At 40.9% G+C, this 19,141-nt stretch overlaps 3 protein-coding genes across 5 annotated transcripts in view; 1 reads left to right on the top strand and 2 right to left on the bottom strand.

Annotated features, from left to right (window-relative positions):
• Positions 1–1,088: 1,088 nt before the first annotated feature.
• Positions 1,089–8,229, bottom strand: LOC118430115 (39S ribosomal protein L48, mitochondrial-like). The gene is made up of 8 exons (XM_035840829.1): positions 8,081–8,229; positions 7,577–7,617; positions 7,194–7,231; positions 6,037–6,113; positions 5,304–5,464; positions 4,818–4,923; positions 2,571–2,660; positions 1,089–1,573 (listed from the first exon to the last, which is right to left on the bottom strand). Exons 1-8 carry the CDS (start codon positions 8,087–8,089, stop codon positions 1,487–1,489), a joined length of 609 nt encoding a protein of 202 aa, XP_035696722.1. The 5' UTR covers positions 8,090–8,229; the 3' UTR covers positions 1,089–1,486.
• A 109-nt stretch (positions 8,230–8,338) lies between these two features.
• LOC118430093 (ankyrin repeat domain-containing protein 49-like) lies at positions 8,339–11,313 on the top strand. The gene is made up of 2 exons (XM_035840806.1): positions 8,339–8,495; positions 8,991–11,313. Exon 2 carries the CDS (start codon positions 9,072–9,074, stop codon positions 10,014–10,016), a length of 945 nt encoding a protein of 314 aa, XP_035696699.1. The 5' UTR covers positions 8,339–8,495; positions 8,991–9,071; the 3' UTR covers positions 10,017–11,313.
• A 1,164-nt stretch (positions 11,314–12,477) lies between these two features.
• Positions 12,478–19,141, bottom strand: part of LOC118417896 (WD repeat-containing and planar cell polarity effector protein fritz homolog) — a 35,736-nt gene continuing 29,072 nt past the window's right edge. For 2 of the 3 annotated variants that reach the window (XM_035823660.1, XM_035823652.1), the window contains exons 21-23: positions 15,703–15,779; positions 14,221–14,342; positions 12,478–13,415 (exon numbers count right to left, since the gene is read on the bottom strand). In XM_035823660.1, the coding sequence (XP_035679553.1) occupies positions 13,339–13,415; positions 14,221–14,342; positions 15,703–15,779 (276 nt within the window). In that variant the 3' untranslated portion in view covers positions 12,478–13,338. The remainder of the gene's footprint in view (positions 13,416–14,220; positions 14,343–15,702; positions 15,780–19,141) is intronic. The other variant, XM_035823669.1, reaches the window with a different exon arrangement.

The raw sequence follows: 19,141 nt of genomic DNA, 5'->3' as shown, positions 1-19,141 counted from the left end.
TGCTTACGTGACTGGGTTACCAAAAAAAGTGCCCGAATTTCCGTGATTCTGCTCAACAGTGTATTGTCCGATAGGTATTGGCATGTGTCACTGATCAATCAATCTGCCCTGGCTATGGGCATGAGCAGCTCTAGGTCATGAGAGGTGGGACAAAAAAATTGACTTCTATTATAATCAGTACATGGAACTGAGTGTACAACAGTGGACTTCCCCTCAGAATGTTTTCATGAGAATTAGCCTGATTAAATCTCGCTTATAGCAGCCCGCCAAACATCCGCGGGGAGGGGCCAGTTACAGCCCTGGACAGCGGAGTTTGTGTTACACAGACTACATGAGAATATTCCAGATCAGTTTGGAGGAACCTCTCGGAGAGGAGCAAGGGGCCAGTCCCTGGCTTGAGGCACTTACATGTTGGCAGACAGATCATCTTTTTCACCATGAAATTGACTTGGTGTGGCATCAAATGTTATTTTAGAACCTTCAGTCCTATTACGGAGCACTCAAAATGTATACAGTGACGCCCTTTTAATCATTTGCCAAAAAGCATGTGAATGAAGGTATATTTTGACTTATTCAAATAAAAGCAGAACTTAAAAAAAGTGAAGACCTTCATACAACATTAGTAGTTAGTCCATTATTTTGCCTACTAACATACTGTGCATCCTATACATTTTCATCATACTACCAAATCACACAGCATACATCCTTCAAAGCACACAATCATGGACAGGTTTATTTTCAACTGCTGAATGCAATGTTGACTTGTCAGCTAGATATATGTACAATCATGTATAATCTATATATAACAGATTGTACAACATTGTCATTGAATCACGGAAGGTAACAGCCCAACCACAGCGGCTGGTGGTGATGCAGAATACAAAGCGACAGACTGTGTTGTATTCTTTTTTTTAATGTCATAGACATAGTCTCATCACTCCCTCACATAGTCTCGTACCCACCTGCAAATCACATTCTGGTGCAAAAATTGTAATACCGAAATCAGAATCTATTAACTGTTGACAGTGGAAGTGGGATACAGACTGGTATGGAACTCACATCAAAGATTACATTAATTTTGTTTTTTTATCCAGTTGTAGAGATTGAATTGTATTTGAATAACCTGAAAGGGGCTCTGGACACCAAAAAAAAAAAAAAAAAACTACTTACATCAAGGTATGTACTTGTTATGTAAACAATCAGAAGTATTCTGACAAAGTGAATGTACAAATACATTAGATTTTCTTGCATTCCTGAACATGTACGTTCCCAATGATGCAAACAGTTTTTTGTGGTCTGCAGAATGGTGAACTCATCTATAGGCATTCAAACACTGACACAGGGTACTATTCAGAAACACTCATACATTGAGCCATACTTTCTGATGGCAAAATTTGTGATAGATTCTATTTAAAGAAAACTGTCCAAATTTAGAACCTTTAAATCAAATCTAAACTACTGGTCACTAGATCTTCATGCATGATGTCTACCTCCTGATTTGACTCTGAGTTTCCAGAAGCTCCTCCAACTCTTTGTTTTTCTTGAATCTCACCATTTCATCATCCTCAGTTGGCTGAAGGGAAAGAGAATGGGAAGTGTGTGAGAATACGATAATATCAGGTCCATCCAACATTTTTTTCCCACCCCCCATGTCATTCTGCTAACTATAAAATGTCTAACAACCAAGCAAAAAAGCGAGCGTGGCCTGTGACTTTCTTTCAGGGCAAATTCATGTAAAGAATGATCACAGAAAGGTAGCATTATCAATAATCACTCCAAAAATATTAGGCTTTACAGACTAAATGCATCTAATGATCACTCCAATAACACATGGCAGGACTTGATTTCTTAGTTTTCATTTTCAATACCTGCAACCTCGCAAAATGGAAAAAATTTCATCTGCAAGTTTGACAAGCTTTCTGCAAATACAGAAGCAACTATTCTATGTGTTGTATTTTATATGTATATGAGATGTTTCCCCCTCAAGAGGCCTAACTTTAACCCTAACCTGAATGTTAAACCTCATCTGAATGTAAACTCCAGCAATAAACCAATCAAAATACAAAAGTCCAGGAAAAGAGTCATAAAAGCCATAGAAAATTGACAGCCAGGCCAGCGTGACATGTAGACTTTGTTCTTGACATCATTCTTGTCAAATAGAATATGTTATCATATTGTACCTAGTTGCACAATGCTAGGGTAATTTCCTCAACAATATAGCAAACAATGTGCTATGATGAGAAGTAAAGTTAAACCTTTTAAGTTTTGAAATGGATCCAAATTGTTTACTGAGCAGTGTTTTTGTCATCTTGGCATAATTTGTAGAAACTTAGATATGCCATCACAAATGTAGAATGTACACTAACTGCACCTGGAACTATCACCACAGGGTGTCTCCCATCGCAGACCCTCTGGGCAGTGTCTGGAAGTTCTCTATGGCTTTTATGACTGATTTGTTGGACTTGGAAGAGAATTCCTACCTATAACAAGCTTTTTTTTAAAGGTTTGTAATGGAAACAAATCATTAATTTAAACTTGAAGGAAAATCTGTAGTACATCTGTACATGTACCTCTTTGACAGCGAGGGTGAGACCGACAGGTTGGTGAGACCTCAGCACCTCCAGAAGTAAGGGAACTTGTGTGGAGGTCACATTCTTGAGCTGTAAGGGAGGAAAAGTGATAGCCTGACTAAAATCGCGCCCCTAGTGGCCGGCCCTACAATTACCGCTGCCAGCAAGAGCTTGTGTAAACACAGGCTAGAAAAGTGATATCTCACTGACCCAGAATCTCCAGTGACTACTGTTGATTACAGAAGTATCATTTGACAAGAGTTCACACTAAAATTGAACTGGGCGGAATCATTCTGTGCCACAACTGCCCATCACACATGCTGGGACCAACCATCATTTATATCAGCCATTATAGAGCTGGGTACCGGAACAGCATACCGGTCCAAAACCGTTTTTTCTTATTGGACCGGTCCAGAAAAAACGGACCTGAAAAAAATAGGTAGACTGGATGTTGGACCTATTAGAAAATAGTATAGTTTATAGTCATTTCTACCAAGTTTTACAGCCAATCGTACAGGTGCAGTTAGCGTTGTAGGATTTTAAAACGCCAGTGTAAGTCTAATACTCCACCAAAAAGTTTTGTTTGTAGTGAAATGGATCATTGGTATGAGTCATACTGAATCAGGTCCAGGTTCAGGTCCGGACCTGGACCTGATCCTTTGGACCTGAACCGGACCTGGACCTGAATTTTCTGTACCGGTACCCACCCCTAAGCCATCATAATAAACCTGTCACATTTGCTGTACAGGTTTATGACAGCAACTTGAGGGCTTTCTTGCCACAGTCATCATAGATGAGCGATACAGAATTCAGCTGTCTCAGGAAAGAAAGCAGCTCTTGATCCTTTTCTGGTAGTCATGCTGATCCTACCAAAAACATTTTGCTTTTTTAATGTTCCAGAGGAGTCTCTGTCAGCAATTCACTGTAGGTTTCATCACTGTGGGACAATCACTTATATAACTAGAGTTCGGCGACCTCATACCTCCATGAAAATTTAGAGCTTTTGTAAATTTTATGCAAATGACTACCATTTACATAATTTATGTATGGCGATGTTCATTATTGACTAACGTACACATGTCACAATTATGAAATTCCCAATATTAGTCATTATGTGGATTTGCTATTTCTGTATATATTATGCAAATCAGTTCCTCATTTGCATATTTGGTGTCTGCTTATCTCTCACCTATCATAAATTACATGTGTTACATTTACTTAAGTTCAGCTATTGAAAACAATGGAATTTTACAATTTCCTCATTAATTATGCAAATTAAGTCCTCATTTGCATAAAATGTATATCATTATAAACATCTTTGCCTAAGCTACCTGCATGCCAAAAATGATGGCAATCCATCATTCCTTTCTATAGTTATCCTCTTTGGAGTGTCTTGACAAAAACACCCCTGCAGTTCCACAATTAAATGTTAAGGGGCTGAAACTTGCCCCACTTTGCCATGACGTTGAAAGCTATCTACCATTCAAATATCAAAACCATGTCATGTCCGGTACAAGAGATACATTAAAAAACTGCTATGATAGAATAAGCTCATTAATTATGCAAATGTAATCTAATTTTACATAATTAGTATTTTATCTTGTACAACATTATCTAAGGTACCTACATACCAAAAATCATGAAAATCCATTGTTTCCTTCTTGAGTTATCCACTTCAGAAGTTTCTGACAAAAATGCCCCTGCTATTCCAAAACCAGACGCTAGGGGGGCCAAACTCATGTCACTTATTCCTGAGCACAAGAGCTATCTAACGCTCAAAAATTGAGACCATATCTTGTTCAGAACACGAGATAGCAAAACCGGAAGTGGCACTGCAGTACCAAGGAAAGTTGCTAGGGGGCCCAAAATCTAATCACTTCTAGCTTTCGTCACACCCCACCAACACACCAAATATGAAACTAATCCATCAAGCCGTTCTTGAGTTATCTTGTTGACAGACAGACAGACAGACAGACACACAAACGCAGGGTAAAATATAACCTCCATGACATTTCATGGAGGTAATGATAATAGTACAACTTTATGTTATCCAAAATAATTTGTTTTGCAACATGAAATATGAATTCTTAAATTTAATTATTTATTAAGATTTATGGAAGGTATGGCGGAACAGGTGTTTCTTGTTAGAAGACACCTTTTCAAGGCATAATGTCCTCATACACGGATCCTCCAGTGTAACGTTCCATCTAGAGTACTAGTACTGAAAACTCAAGTCTTAACTCTCACCTTTAAGACTCTCTCATGGAGACTGAGCGTCGCTTCTGAGAAGGTTTTGAGGCGACTTGCTGTCTCAAGGTGACGTATGTCTATCTTCCTAGTTGGGAGGGCATAGCTGAGGATAAATGTAAATAAACAACATCAATAGTGAGATAATAAGTATGTTACTGTGACGTCATAAAATGTTTCATATATCATTGCCATACCATGACATACATTGTACTACTAGTATCCAATTAATGTCTCACTATACAGCCGAATAAATCAAATAAAAAAATCAAATCAATTAGTGTTTGTGAAATAACTTCCCTGCCTTATGACCAAACATCCTTTGACTGGCATTTGTGTTTTTGTCGACTTGTCCACCAAGTACAAAATGGCATTCATGAAATGAAAATACAGGAGCTGCATTCAAGAAAATGTCAATTTTGGACTAAACTATCATGAACTTCCCTTAGTCAATATGACTATCTATTAAGATAACGTAATACTCACCTCTCTAATACTTTTATGTTCCATTTCTTTGCCAGCCTGTGTAGAAATTGTAGGTAATGCTCCACACTACACATGTCATAGGCCTTCATGGATACAAGTAACTCCTCGTGAATGGTGCCTTCTGGATACACTGGTTCCACCTCTACTTTTGTATATTGTGGCTAATTAGAATAAGTGGAGAAGTTAGCATGTTTGTGTCAATGAGGTATAGCAATTATTCTCTATTGGCTATTATTTTACATGTGCAGCCAAGCATATACATGTAGGTCACATCGATAAGTGTGCTGGGTTCTGCAATGTGCATTACTGTACAAGATTGTTTGGGACATATTTTAAAATAAGTCTTACAGGGCTCAAAATTCATTTTGGGGATTAGGTGCACTGGTGCACCCAGCTTAAAATTTTTGGGAGCACCACTTAAATTCAAGTAATAACCTAATAATAAAACTTACTTACAAGCTATCAAATTCTTAAACAAGTACCATGACAGACATTTTTATTATCTTTCTAACACTTAGATGTCAAGTATATGATGTATACTAGTATACTTTGATATCTTTACATACATAAACCTAAGAAAATATTTGGGTGCACCCTGTGCACCCACAGAAAATAATTGGGTGCACAGCTCCAATTTTGGGTGCACCTGGGTGCACATGCACCCAGTATTTCGAGCCCTAGTCTTCCAACAATGTACTGTCTCTGACGTAGATTTAAGTATAATAACACATACCAGTCGAAAGCGCCTGCCTGCTTGAGGAAGTGCCCCTTCTCTTGACCGCAGGCCTCTACTTTGCACCAATGCAACCTCTGTCATATGAATAATGAGAAACTGCATTATTCAATTCAACTTACAACACATCAGAATATCCTGAATTTAATAGCTGTGACAACTGATATAACGAGTTGATTACAGATATACAGTATTATAACCCCATGCACACTAAAAAATGAAGTGGATTTAACATCCTAGTATTGCAAACATATTGGAATTTTTCTAATTAGAAAAATGCTGCTGAAAGATGTGTAGGTGTGTGTTTGTAGGTACCTTACTCCATGCAGAACTTACAGAACGCCAACTTTTATTAACCTGTTGTGTGCTTGGGACTCTAAACCTGAATGTTGGATGGGAAAGAGAGCTCCAGTAGCACAGACTGACAGAGGAAGAAAAGCCCAAAGCACTGCCTCCCAACCGAGACACTAAAAATGGCGCCAGGTAATGAGGACGCTTTCTCCAGAATTACAAACTCTCGCACAATTGTTTCTGAACTAAGCTCAACAACAACAAGAGGCTTTATTGGATGAGTTCAAAGATGTGGGGGAAAACTTTCTGAACAGATACATGCGCTGGACAATTAGGTTGAATTCTTGTCCTCAGATTTGACCAAGATAAGGGAACGAGTGAGTGCTACCGAACACTCAGCCGAGTTCCAGGCATCGGAGATACAGGAACTATGCAGTGCTCTCGAGGAGGAGCGACGCGGACGAGTCAAAGCAGACCTACTGGCTGAACGCTACGTCAGAAAAGCGGACATCATCATCCGGGGACTGCCATGCGAGGAAGGAGAAGACACGGAAAAGGTTTTCGGAGGATTCATGGCGGAACATCTCGGTCTTATAGTACATGTAGCACCTTTACCAAAACACCATTGAAGAAGAAATACTGTAAATGTAGAAATGTTTGTGGTGGTTTTATGTTCACAGTTTTTGCAGTGGCCACTTCACTGCGAACTTTATACCAACTCGAACATTTTTCCAGGATATCATTGTAGTTTTTTATTACTGTCAATGGCACTACACTCCATTTTCCGGCTACTACCAGGAAAGTAAATCCCCGCGAACTTTAATGTATTTACAGTATTTATGCCTATTTTGAGGTTATTTACAAACCTGGTAACACTTGTTCTCCCCAACATTTCTTGCATAACCTACATAAAAAAAAATAGGATTAATAATGGGATGACAATGCACATTATGTGTGCACTGTATGTGACTTCATAATTTCATTGTACTGCTACCGCAAAATTTAATCCCTGCAAACTTATTGCACTAACACTAGTAGTAACAGTACCTTTGCACACACACACACACACACACACATGTACACACACACACACACACACACATGTACACACACATACACACACACACACAGACACACACACAGAGACACAGACACACACACACACACAGACACATACACAGACACACACACAAACGGTAGTCAACAAATGTATGGAGGACGTATGAAGGACAACACATGAGGAAATTACCTGGCAGAAGATGGTTGTGCCAATCCCCTGCAGAAAATAGCCTGTTGGGAAACATGAACAATGTCGTCTTTTATTGGTGACACCTCGGGGCAAGCCTGTTAGCATCTTGTGTAAACTGCAAAAATTCCAACAATTCTACTAGACAGGAATGTAGATTCTTACCAATTTTTCCTAGCAATGACATGTGTTGACTTTGATTGAAATTGGAAACTAGAATCAGCCTATCACAAAAAGGTTAAAGGTGAATTAAAAAGGGTGGCAACACTCACATGTATATTAAAATCGGGAGCTTCCCACTGCGGGTAAATGTAACCAAACAAACTTGATTCAAGCATAACCTTTTTATTCCCTGAGGAATTTAATACGTGCTTCTGGAGTGGAATGCCCCTACGAGACAAGTGCATACAGTTTAACCTCCTACGACCTAATAGCGCCTCCTAATAGCGGTAAAGTAGACTACCTTGGATGTCCGTAAGCTCTACCGATATAGAAAGACTAACAAACCTTCAGCATGTTGGTATTATCTCTTTTATCGACAAAAATCCTGGACAGCTCGGTCTGACGACCCTTTCTTCCTTCTCTGGCTTTGAGACTGTCTTTTGTGTTCTGTCCAATCCCTGGTAGAACCAACACAAACTTTTCCCATCTATGAGAAACACTTAACGTTAACTCGGATTAAATATAATATTTTATCCATGTCAAAATCAGATTTTGATGTTTTTTTAAAATAAATGCCGTTTATGATGGAAATCGATCATTTTGATAGCAGATGACACATAAAGTTTACAGAAGCCACCTATGTTCTGTTGAGGCCCCCAAAGTAAGGTCGGGAACAGGAAAATGCTCGATTTTAACCAAGGAGATCTTACAAAATACAAGCAGGGACTCAACTTTTGAGAAGTTACCGGTCGGTTCAAAGGTAACGTTAATGTTGGTATGACGATTTGCTTTGGAGAATTTTCTGTTTGGGAATGGAAACGTACGTACGTTTTAAACAGAATTGTAACGTTGATAAGTTCGAGTTGTGGGAGGTGGGTGGGGTACAGTAGAGGCCAGTCATGATTGCTACATGTTTGCTATATTAAAGCCAATTAAAATTGCGTAAAATACGCAATGTTCAGTGGGCAACTTCGTACAGTATCTGATGATTCAACCAACACCAATAACTTGACCATCGTTGGACGCATTAAAGCTTGATCTTTAAGCATGCCAAATTTCATGGACCTGCAGTCAAACAATTTTCTGCTATGACCAATCATAGTAGAGGGTAGTTTCACGGTAGAGACGCGTGGCATCGTTCTTGCTGTTTTAGAAAATAAGCATTGGCCATTCGACTGAGTAGTTGTATTTTTATGACCAGATGTAAAAGTTTGGGTTTATTGTAATAGTATGATATGTTATTGTTTACTTTCAGATAATGATGCCAATGCAATCATGATGGAAAGACTGGTTCATCACATAGCATCACACGAAGGTATGGACAGGTTTAGTTAGGATGAGTGAGGAAGAGGAAGGAGCGCTGGCACAGGCACCTAGAACTCAGCCAGATTGCTACTGCTCTGACGAAGAGGATGACAATCATATCTGCTGTAAGGGACACGTCAAGCAGTACCATGAGGACCCAGAAGAAGGGTATGAGCCGGATATATCCAGCGGTGATGACATAGATGAATCAGATGAGCAGGAAAGGGGACAGGCTGCGGGCTTTTCCACCCAGTTGGAAAAGCTTCCGAGTTCCGTCTCGGAAAACAAGTGGAAGAGCGTTTGGGCCTCGTCCAGCAGTGAGGAGTCCGATGACAGTATGGGCGGGGATGTGGGAGACTTGGAACACCTACGCAGGAAGGTGATTCGTCAATCAGAGGCCAGGAACTATGATGCTGTAGGGGATTTGCTGGACTCTGAACCGAAGTTGTTGACGGCAGCGGACAGTGATGGGTATACACTGCTCCACAAGGCAGCATACATGGGTGACATGGCTCTCCTGAAGGAGCTCTTGGAGAGGGGGGCAGATATCAATGCTAAGACTCACGATGGTTGGCAGGCCCTGCATTCAGCATGCCGCTGGAATCACGTGGACGTGGCATCACTGCTTCTTCAGGCGGGGGCGGACATCAATGCCACAAGTAGTGGTGGGAACACACCCCTACATGTGGCAGCCAGTAATGCAAATGCCAAGCAGGCCCTTGTCCTACTGCTCAGTAACAGGTACATCGATCCAAGCATTCTCAATGACTCGTTGGAGAGCGCGTTTGATCTGTCCCGGCGGTCCGGGCCGCATTACCACTTGTTTGAAATGGCGGAGGACTGTCTGGACGTTGCTGGACGGGGGATGAGTTTCACACACTTTACTGAAGCAATGGGGATTGAGACTGTAGGGGAAAATGACCAAAAACTGGCAGGCAGGAATGGCGTAACATCTAACAAAGGTGCATCCATGTAAGGAGGGATTTATACAGAAATAGTAGGGTAATCTTGGAATCGTTGCACACCAGCTCACCTAGTTTTCTGTGCTGTGCAACTGTAGTAGCAGTAGTAGCACCTCTTACATTCAGGAATCAATACCAAGTCTGTCAATTGCCATTGTATGCTATTGTGTGCTACAGAAATGTTATCATCATCATCGGTCGACGTGATCGCACATGTTCCAAATGTTCTATCATTTTACAAATTTGCACCTCTTTACTGGGTCTATTATTTTATATGGACAGTCCATTCATAATTCAATCTTTACCAACATTATAACAAAATTGTTACAGTCTGAAGTAAAGTGCAAATAGCGGTTACTTAAGCAACTGGATGAGATTTTGGAAAATCCTTCATAACATGCAACATCATGGTTTTATAGCAAGCTAATTTTTTTCATTGAATGAGTTGGAATTTGTCAGACAGGTTAAGTAATATAATTATGTTCTAGGGACTGAAATATCTCAATTTGTTGTTCCAATTCTTAATTGAGACTGACTTGATTTCAAGCCGACTTCACCCCTTGAAGTCTGTTAGAAGATCAGTTCCACTGGATCTACGAGTTTATTTAGACAGAAAACTGAAATCACACCTGAATAAACTCTCTCTATTAGTATTAGTCTACTGTATAGGGAACATATGCTTATTTTGATCCCTGGACTCTTCAGTGATTCACTCATCTGCAGCTTCTAGGATGAAGTGAGGTGTTTTGTTTGTGGTAGTTTGATTCATAGACATCACATATTTCACTCCACGCCAAAAAAAAAGAAGAAACTGGCTGGATTTCAAAAGCAATACATATGGAGTTAAAGTCTTCTACAATAGCCAAAAGTTGATCTGGAAGTGTTTTGAAAGCACTGCTCTGCGCTTCCGACAGACTTCCAAGGGTGTGGTTCATTCTAGATACCCAATATGTAACGTTACACCAGTGCAAGTTGACCAAAAAGTGTATTTCGAGCCCTGAGGTTAGATTGAGCAAGTCTTGACCTTATTTAACTTGATCTCTCTCATTTTGGTATAAATCTTATTAAAAAAAGGTGCATTTTCAAAGTGCCACAGCATAACCAATTATATAATATATGCTTGATTTTCTGGCATTGAATTGGTAATACATGTAGCTTTATGTTTTTATTTTATCCACAGACATAAAATTGGGATTGTTTGTATTTGTATAATTTGTTTGATGGATATCAAAGGAACGTGACAGATACAACAAAAGAATGTTGTGCCAATGTAGCACTTGGTATAGCTGATTGGATTTGAGCTTGAGTAAACAAAGTCTTCTAATAGTATTATCATTAAGAAAATCACAATACCTACAGAGTGTATGTAAAATTACTGCACGTGTTTGCTGTATGGGCAAAATACAATGTAGATTGGATTCAATAGCAATTTCACAGGTAATGTAAAAGGTTAAGACAGGTTGTTTAATACATGTAGTAAAACTCTTTACTGGTCACTGAACAATTTGATAGCCCTTCCCATTTCCTCACAAAAAACAGAAACAGGGATACACCTTCACCTCCTCCCCTGGCTTCACTGTGGCCACTGGCGTAATTTGTTGGGGGGGGAGGGTTGTGATGGGGGAGGGTCATTTGCGATTTTCAACTGGGAAGGTTCTTATGGACTATACATGACTGGTAGGCGAGTAGTCTGCCCATGGCTACTACTCGCCTCCCGGCATATATTCCTTTCCTGGCATAAGAACCTTTCCAGTTGAAAATGCGTATCGCCTGCCCCCAACAACTTATGCCACTGTTTCAAAAGGATGGTGGAGGAGGCCAGCTGCACCTTCCATTCAGAAACATATCAATCCATCCATCATACAGTTTACTGGTGTATTAATGCGGTAATACATGTACAGTCAAACCTGTATTAGCGGCCACTTTGCATAGCAGCCACCTGGCCATAGTGGCCACTTTTTGTCGGTCCCTTGGATTCGTAATGATCAAGAAATAGGCTTAGCGGCCACCCGTCCAATGCGGCCACGGCCACACCATTTCCTGTCCCGTTGATACAGAAACACTGCATATTGCAACCATACTGCAGCCTTATGTCACCCTGCACCGAGTTTGAAATTGTAGTTTGCAAGGATTTGGAGTTCCTAACAGGGTCATTTTGGCGGTAGCAGAAGGTATGCATGCCTTGAGCATTAGTGCAAGTCTTTGTCGGTGAATTTACCTATCAAGACAATGTTACTTGGTGAGAAAGATGAGTGGGAACTGAAATCATGTGTAGCTTGCTGATGGTCAATTGATTTTCTCTATAGTGACCACCTGTCCATAGTGGCCATATTTCTCCAGTCCCTTGAGTGGCTGCTATAGACAGGTTTGACTGTACTTGCAGTGACTCATGCATTTCATCTGTGGTCAGATGATAAATTCTGAAGCTATTGAAAGACTGAAATTGTACATGCAGGTCGTAAATAAATATGTATATAAGAAAGCAAATTACTGTATTTTTTACTTGTAACTAGATCGGATCTTGAGATCCACAAACACATAAACACTTGCTCCCAGTCCCAAGAGCTATCCACTACTAAAAATCTTGAATCTAGCACTTCCAGAAAATTTGACCTTCAAATGTTGAGCTGCTGCAATACTGTATATAGGTAAAAGCTAGGAAGCCCATCATCGATCCAAGGAGGTTGAAAAACTTGACCTTCCTCTTCATGAACCTTACTCATCCACCAAATATGATGCAGAACCATCCACAGCTTCAGAGTTATACTGTACACATTGTAAAAACATACACATGTACATACACAGCCCACTGCAGTACCAAGGGAAAATGCCAGCAGGTGAACCATATAATAGTATCAGTGCATTGATGTGACTGTTTCCTCAATGATAAATACTATCTACAAAGAGTTATAATTTTTGGTTGACCTGAAACAATGCATGACAATGTATGTGAGTACAACATTGCCAAAAGGCAGAGAAATACTAAATTGTGTATCATGCAAAGACAACTTTGTTGATATATGGTTGCATTTCAGAATCTGGATATTAAGTACATGTTTACATGACATATGTCCCAGAACTACATAATATCAGATAACAGCCAAGGGTTTTCACTGGTACCAGTGTCTGTCATTACATTTGTAGGTCATTTGATGGATCCCACACAACTGAAGTGTTCGCTCCAGACGGAGTGATTCACACGTAACTGGTCAGAGTCTTGCAAACGTTTCAGACAAATGTATGCCTTTTCTTCCATCACCGATTCAGCAGTGTTGGCATTCCCAGTACTAGTCCTAGATATCAAAATATCTAAATTTGACAAAAACGTTCTGTAGTTTAGACCAGTCCAAAATGGATGACTTCCAGAGTGCTGGCTGTCTTGTCTACATCATCTTCATCTTCATCTGACCCTCCTGAGGAAAAGACAGAAGCATGGTTCAAACTTACTGAACATAATGAATTTGGTAAAAAATGTCAATCTTCAACCTCCAGTACATGTGATGTTTCTTTTTACACACAATATTCATTCCCATCAAATCCCTTTGTCTCTCCATGCAGGTATATGCACGAATAAGATCGTTCTGATAGTTAAGTCTGACTTTTGCATAACTTACTTGACTTATGTTGGGAGCCTAATGGCATGTTGGTAGTTAAAAGGAAAGAGTGTCAAACATCTTAGCCACACAAACACCATGGTTACTTCACATAGAATTGTGTCATTGGGACTGTTTTCCTTTCAAGTGTATATATTGTTTTCAAACTTGAAGAAGGTGTACAACTCAGGCCATGTTGATTTGATTAATATGTGGATGACATCACAGGGAACCCCAAACTGATGCGAGCATGCAAAAAAAAAACCTTTGGCAAAAAAAAGGTGCCTTCAGTATGAAATGTACTACTTATAAGTAGTCAGAAAGGTTGAACATAATGAATAAACACACTGAGTGAGGTACATGTATACCAAACACTATGTTCTCATTTTTGTTCTTTTAAATCATCTTTGACGTTGGAATTTATTTTGGCATTCTATGACATTTAGTATCCATTTTAGCAATTTAAATTTACGCATACAGATACTCATTTTACAGCTGCTTTGTACGAGTTACAGTGTGGTTCAAAACTTTTTATTCATTTTTGGAAACGGTCGGAAATTGATGCGTGTATGGATGTCATCCATCAAATCAACATGGCCTTAGTAGAAACAACTTGTTGACTTACCTTCTGCCATGTTTTCCTGATCATGAGGCCATGACATTGGATCCTCCAAAAGTGCTGCTGTGTACATCTCAGGAGGTAACCCCCCTTCCTCCTCAGGGTAGGGATAGTCACTGATATCAGTCCTAAGCATGGACAGCAAACAAACAAAAAGCATATCATTAAGCACATGACTTGAAGAAGTGGCACTTTAATCAGACTTCTAATTACCACAAAACTGTGCACAAGAAGGACATCATTTTTGACAGTGACAGTGTATTGGTCATCAAAGTTATGCTGTAATTGCCACAATTACATAGTTTTTTTTTTATTACCCACACCTTGAAAAAGGCTGGAGTTGGATGTCAGTAGTAAAAAAATTGGACTTGTCAAGTCCAATTTTGTGTTGGCAATTACAGAGTGAGTTCTATTCAAAAGCAGGACTGTCTCTGGGTTTTACCAACAAAATTATTGACATGGCTTCCAAAACAACATGTGGGACAGACAATAGTCTAAAACAGGAGACTGCGCAGGATATAAAACGTATATCCAACATGTTTGAATGTTGACAGAACTGACAGAGACTTTCTGTCTATGTCAGTCATTTAATATAACAAATGAAATAGAAAGGAACAAAAGGCTGATACATAGTACTAAAGACCAACATTGAGTTGGGGAACAAAAACAATGCTGAGTTGACTTAGACATTTGTGATCTTCAAGGTGGTTTAAATTCAGATGAAAGAATTTGTGTTAAATTTTAAAAATGTAAAATGAAAGTAACCGATGAAACATTTTTGTAGGCCATACCAAAAAAGGCAATTTTCTCTTCAATGAGTACAATGTTACCATCTACTTTTTTCTTACTACAAATGCTGACAACTTTTGGCACAGCCTCTCACATTTAGATGTCTCAATGACTTATTATTGTGGTACAGTCAAAGCTGCATTAGCGGCCACCTTTGCATAGCGACCACCTGGCCATTGCGGTCACTTTTTGTCGGTTCCTTGGATTTTTCCCATTGACCTAAGCATTAAGATATAGTCCATAGCGGCCACCTGTCCACTGCGGCCATGCAGGATTTCCGGCCCCATAGATACAGAAACAATGCCTATTGCGACCATACGGCGACCGTATCTCACCCTGCCCCTAGTTTGAAAGAGTTCCTGACAGAGTCATTTTGGCAGTAGCGGAAGGTAACATGCCTTGAACGTTACAGCGCAAGTCTTTGTCAGCGAATTTACCAACATTGTGCATGGCAAAATCAATCATTTTCTGTAGATTTGACTTTGGCAGGGTCAGTTGAATTTTGAGACGATCAAGGCAATGTTACTTGGTGAGAAAGATCAGTGGGTACTGAAATCATGTGTAACTTATTTGTCGTGGTCAATTGATTAGCATTTTCTCTATAGTGGCCACCTGTCTATAGTGGCCATATTTCTCCAGTCCCTTGAGTGGCCGCTATAGATAGGTTTGACTGTATGACAGTGCAAAAGTGTCTCTTACGCCTGGCTGATGTTATCCTGTTCTTCTGGTCTGTGTTTCTGCATCCTTCTCTGTGCAGGGGATAAATACCTTCGTCCCTGGAGCAAGATAAAAATTTAACTCCAATTCAGTCAAATCTGCCTCACTCTGAGACATTAGTCATGTTTTATAAATGCATGATTTTGAAGTTGCAACATTCCAGTGGGAGATTCACGATAAGGCTGAAAATGACAGAACTGACCATTGACAAAGCTCTAAAGCATCCCTTTTTTTACAAGACAGCTACATTTTGAACAAGACTGCTACAACTTGAACCACGCATCTACTACAGTAATTGTCAAAAAAACTCAACTTGCTATAATAATCACAGGACAAATTCCGTATGGAGTCCCCAAAAGTAAAGTTAATGGTTTGTCAATGAAAGTTAGACATCCAAGTAATAAGATATGCCAAAAAAGCAGTTACTCAAGCGACTGTATATAATTTTGAAAACGGTCAGACATTTCAACTAGCATCCCCCAGTTTTCATTCAAGAGATCTTGTTGGAAAGGGGTTTTTATATCTTAGCTGTGAATTGATATGTAATTATAGAGATCTAGTTGAAGAACCCCACTGGTTTAAATGGGGAGTCGGAGAGGCTATATATGAGAGAATATACAAATGTACAATCCTAACCTTAACAGGAAAGGGGGCCTATGTATGGAACTATCAGGTACTTGGGATCTGACCATTTCCAAAATCATATCCAGTTGCTTGAGTAACTTCTTTTTGGCATTACTCACTCACTCACGGCCCGTAACCTCAACATTAAGTTAATGATTATTGAATGTGTTTGTATCGAGAGCTACTATATTAGACTACATCAATTTAATAGCTTGCTTCTCAGAGTCTGAAAAAATGATAATTGGAGAACCAATGAAACAGTACTCTCCAAGCAGAGATTAGGTCCCGGCTGTTTTTTTTACATTTTTTTAGTCGTTTTTATTGGACTTTCTATTTTGTAGCTGTTGTAAACCCACCTATAATTAAGTACTGAAACCCCCCCTATTTAGTAGTAGACCAGCCCTGAGGCTGTAGTAGACCAGTCCTGAAATATGACCTCATTCCATGAGTTGGATTCGAAGGAGACACAATAAAACTCTGCAGTTCTGAATCTGAAGTCTGTCTTACCTGCGTCAAGGACCCCCATCTCGAGTCACAACAATTGGCGTCACGGACACTTCTTATTCTACTAGGGAAGATATCTATTTGGAGTTCTTGCTGTGCTGAAGACCTCGTCTCCCGCATTGCTGAACTAGCAACCTGAGGTTACTGTTCCAGATCCACTCCCGTGCTTCCAGCCTCGGTCGGCCGTTGTACAGGAGTCCTATTGGACAGGAGAACTGTTCCCGGTTTGCTGACAGCGTGTGTTCCAGAGTTGCAGGCCAGCGCAGACAGCCGAACATCCAGAACCCTTCCCCAAGTCGCAGGACGTGGCAGACCACCCAAGGACGACCATCGGAGAGACGTTTCTGTCCTTCCCACGCTGCAAGACACGACCGTCACAGCTTCACCGGGGAGAACATAGGACAGTAGAACCTTTCTCCATTTAATAGGTCAACCTGACCCTTGTGGACACAGACTGCAACTTATCTCCTTTGCACAATACGTTTTTCTTTACTTTCCACCCATCTCCAACGACTTGTCGTAAGTTCTTCTTTTCCATTTTACCTTGTTGCATGCCATGCACCAGGACAGACCAAACGACCTCCAGATGTGCTAAGCCGGACACCCTTGTTTACCTGACTTCTCTAAGAAAGTACACTGGATCTGTTCCTACGACTTATTGAGTGTTTATATTTTCCTGTTACCACTCCCAGATCTAGTGTATGTCCTGAATTGTTACTTTACTTTTATCTTAACTTTGATTCTTGTTTTGTTGACTTATTATTGTTCTACTCCAATTTGTTACTGTGCTAGCTGTGTGGGCCATCTGCTTTGCATTCCTCAGTGACCCAGTGAGTAGATCGTCTTACTGCCTGGCCCCCTGAGTGGGCCGTTTCAAATCAGTTCATTGTATCTTGCTGCATTGTGGGCCGTTTAAGTTAGTTCTCTGTATCTCACCCCTCAGCAGGCCGTTTTAACTCAGTCCTTTGTACGTTGTTGTAGCAGTTGTACAGTTAACTATACCATTTCAAGTCACCAACCCGAGCTCTTGAGCCGTCTGCGTTGTCATGGCACCGCCAAAATTTAGTCAGATGTCCATGGCAAACCTCCGGAAAGCCTGTGGGGAACGGGGAATAGACCATTCCTCCTTGGATAAAGAGGACATGATTGCTCAGTTGTATGGCCATGAAAGCAGACAGCGTGAAGAAGAAGCCACTGCAGTCAAACTCAAAGAGTTGGAGCTAGAGAAGCTGAAGCTCGAACTCGAAGCAGCCAAGCAACGACATGTGGCGGAACACCAACTGTTGGTGGAAGAACGAAAGCTGTTAGAAACCAAGCTTGCCCTGGAAGGACAAAAAACCCCACCGCCAACCGCCACAGCAGAGTCCACGAAGGGGCCCAAGATTCCACCGTTCGTCGAGGGTGAGGATGTAGAGGTGTACCTCACCACGTTTGAACGCCTCGCGACAGCCAATGGGTGGCCCAGGCCCAAGTGGGCTCCTAAGCTTGCAGCACTCCTATCTGGGAAGGCCCGAGAAGCCTTTGTTCAGCTGTCCGAAAACGACAGCATGGATTATGACAAGGTCAAACTAGCCATATACGCCAAATATGAACTCACGGCAGAGGAGTATAGGCGACGCTTCCGGCACTCCAGGAAAAAAACAGCTGACAGCTACAAGGAGTGGCTGTGTCAGCTCAATGTTGCTCTCGGTCGCTGGGTCGATGCAGCTCAACGCGAACGCAAGAAGGAGGACGATAGGGCGCAGTTTCTCAGCCAGCTAATCATAAGAGAACAGTTCCTGGATGGTTGCCCTCCTGATGTTGCGGACAAACTGCAGGAACAGGAAATGTGGGAGCCAAAAGACTTGGCCGCTGCTGCCGACCGTATCACTAACAAACACAAGTACTCTCACACAAGCCCCTCATCCACCAAACTCTACTGCCAATACTGCAAGCAATATGGCCATGAAATCCAAGGATGCAAGAAGCGGCCAAAGCCGCAAACAAGCATGTTCTGCCAAGGCCGTTACAAATTCTGGGACTCTGACCAGCCTGTCCCAGACAGCCAGTACAGCTTGGAAGGCAAAGTCAACGGCCAAAGAGTCCATGTCTATCGAGATACTGGAAGCACCATGACTTTCGTCAATGGCAAGTACGTACCAGAACAGTCATACCTCGGCGAATGCATCAGAGTTAGGATGGCCAATGGCACTGTAGACGAGATTCCCACGGCTCTCGTCACTCTCGACGTTGCAGGCCAACAGAAGGAAGTTGAGGTTGGAGTTCTGAACACTCCATTCCCTGTTCTGCTGGG

The sequence above is a fragment of the Branchiostoma floridae genome, chromosome 1 (genome assembly GCF_000003815.2).
Source record: "Branchiostoma floridae strain S238N-H82 chromosome 1, Bfl_VNyyK, whole genome shotgun sequence".
In the NCBI taxonomy this organism is placed as follows: domain Eukaryota; kingdom Metazoa; phylum Chordata; class Leptocardii; order Amphioxiformes; family Branchiostomatidae; genus Branchiostoma; species Branchiostoma floridae.
Note: the sequence above shows the minus strand (reverse complement) of the source record. Positions and strands in the feature narration are given on the sequence as shown.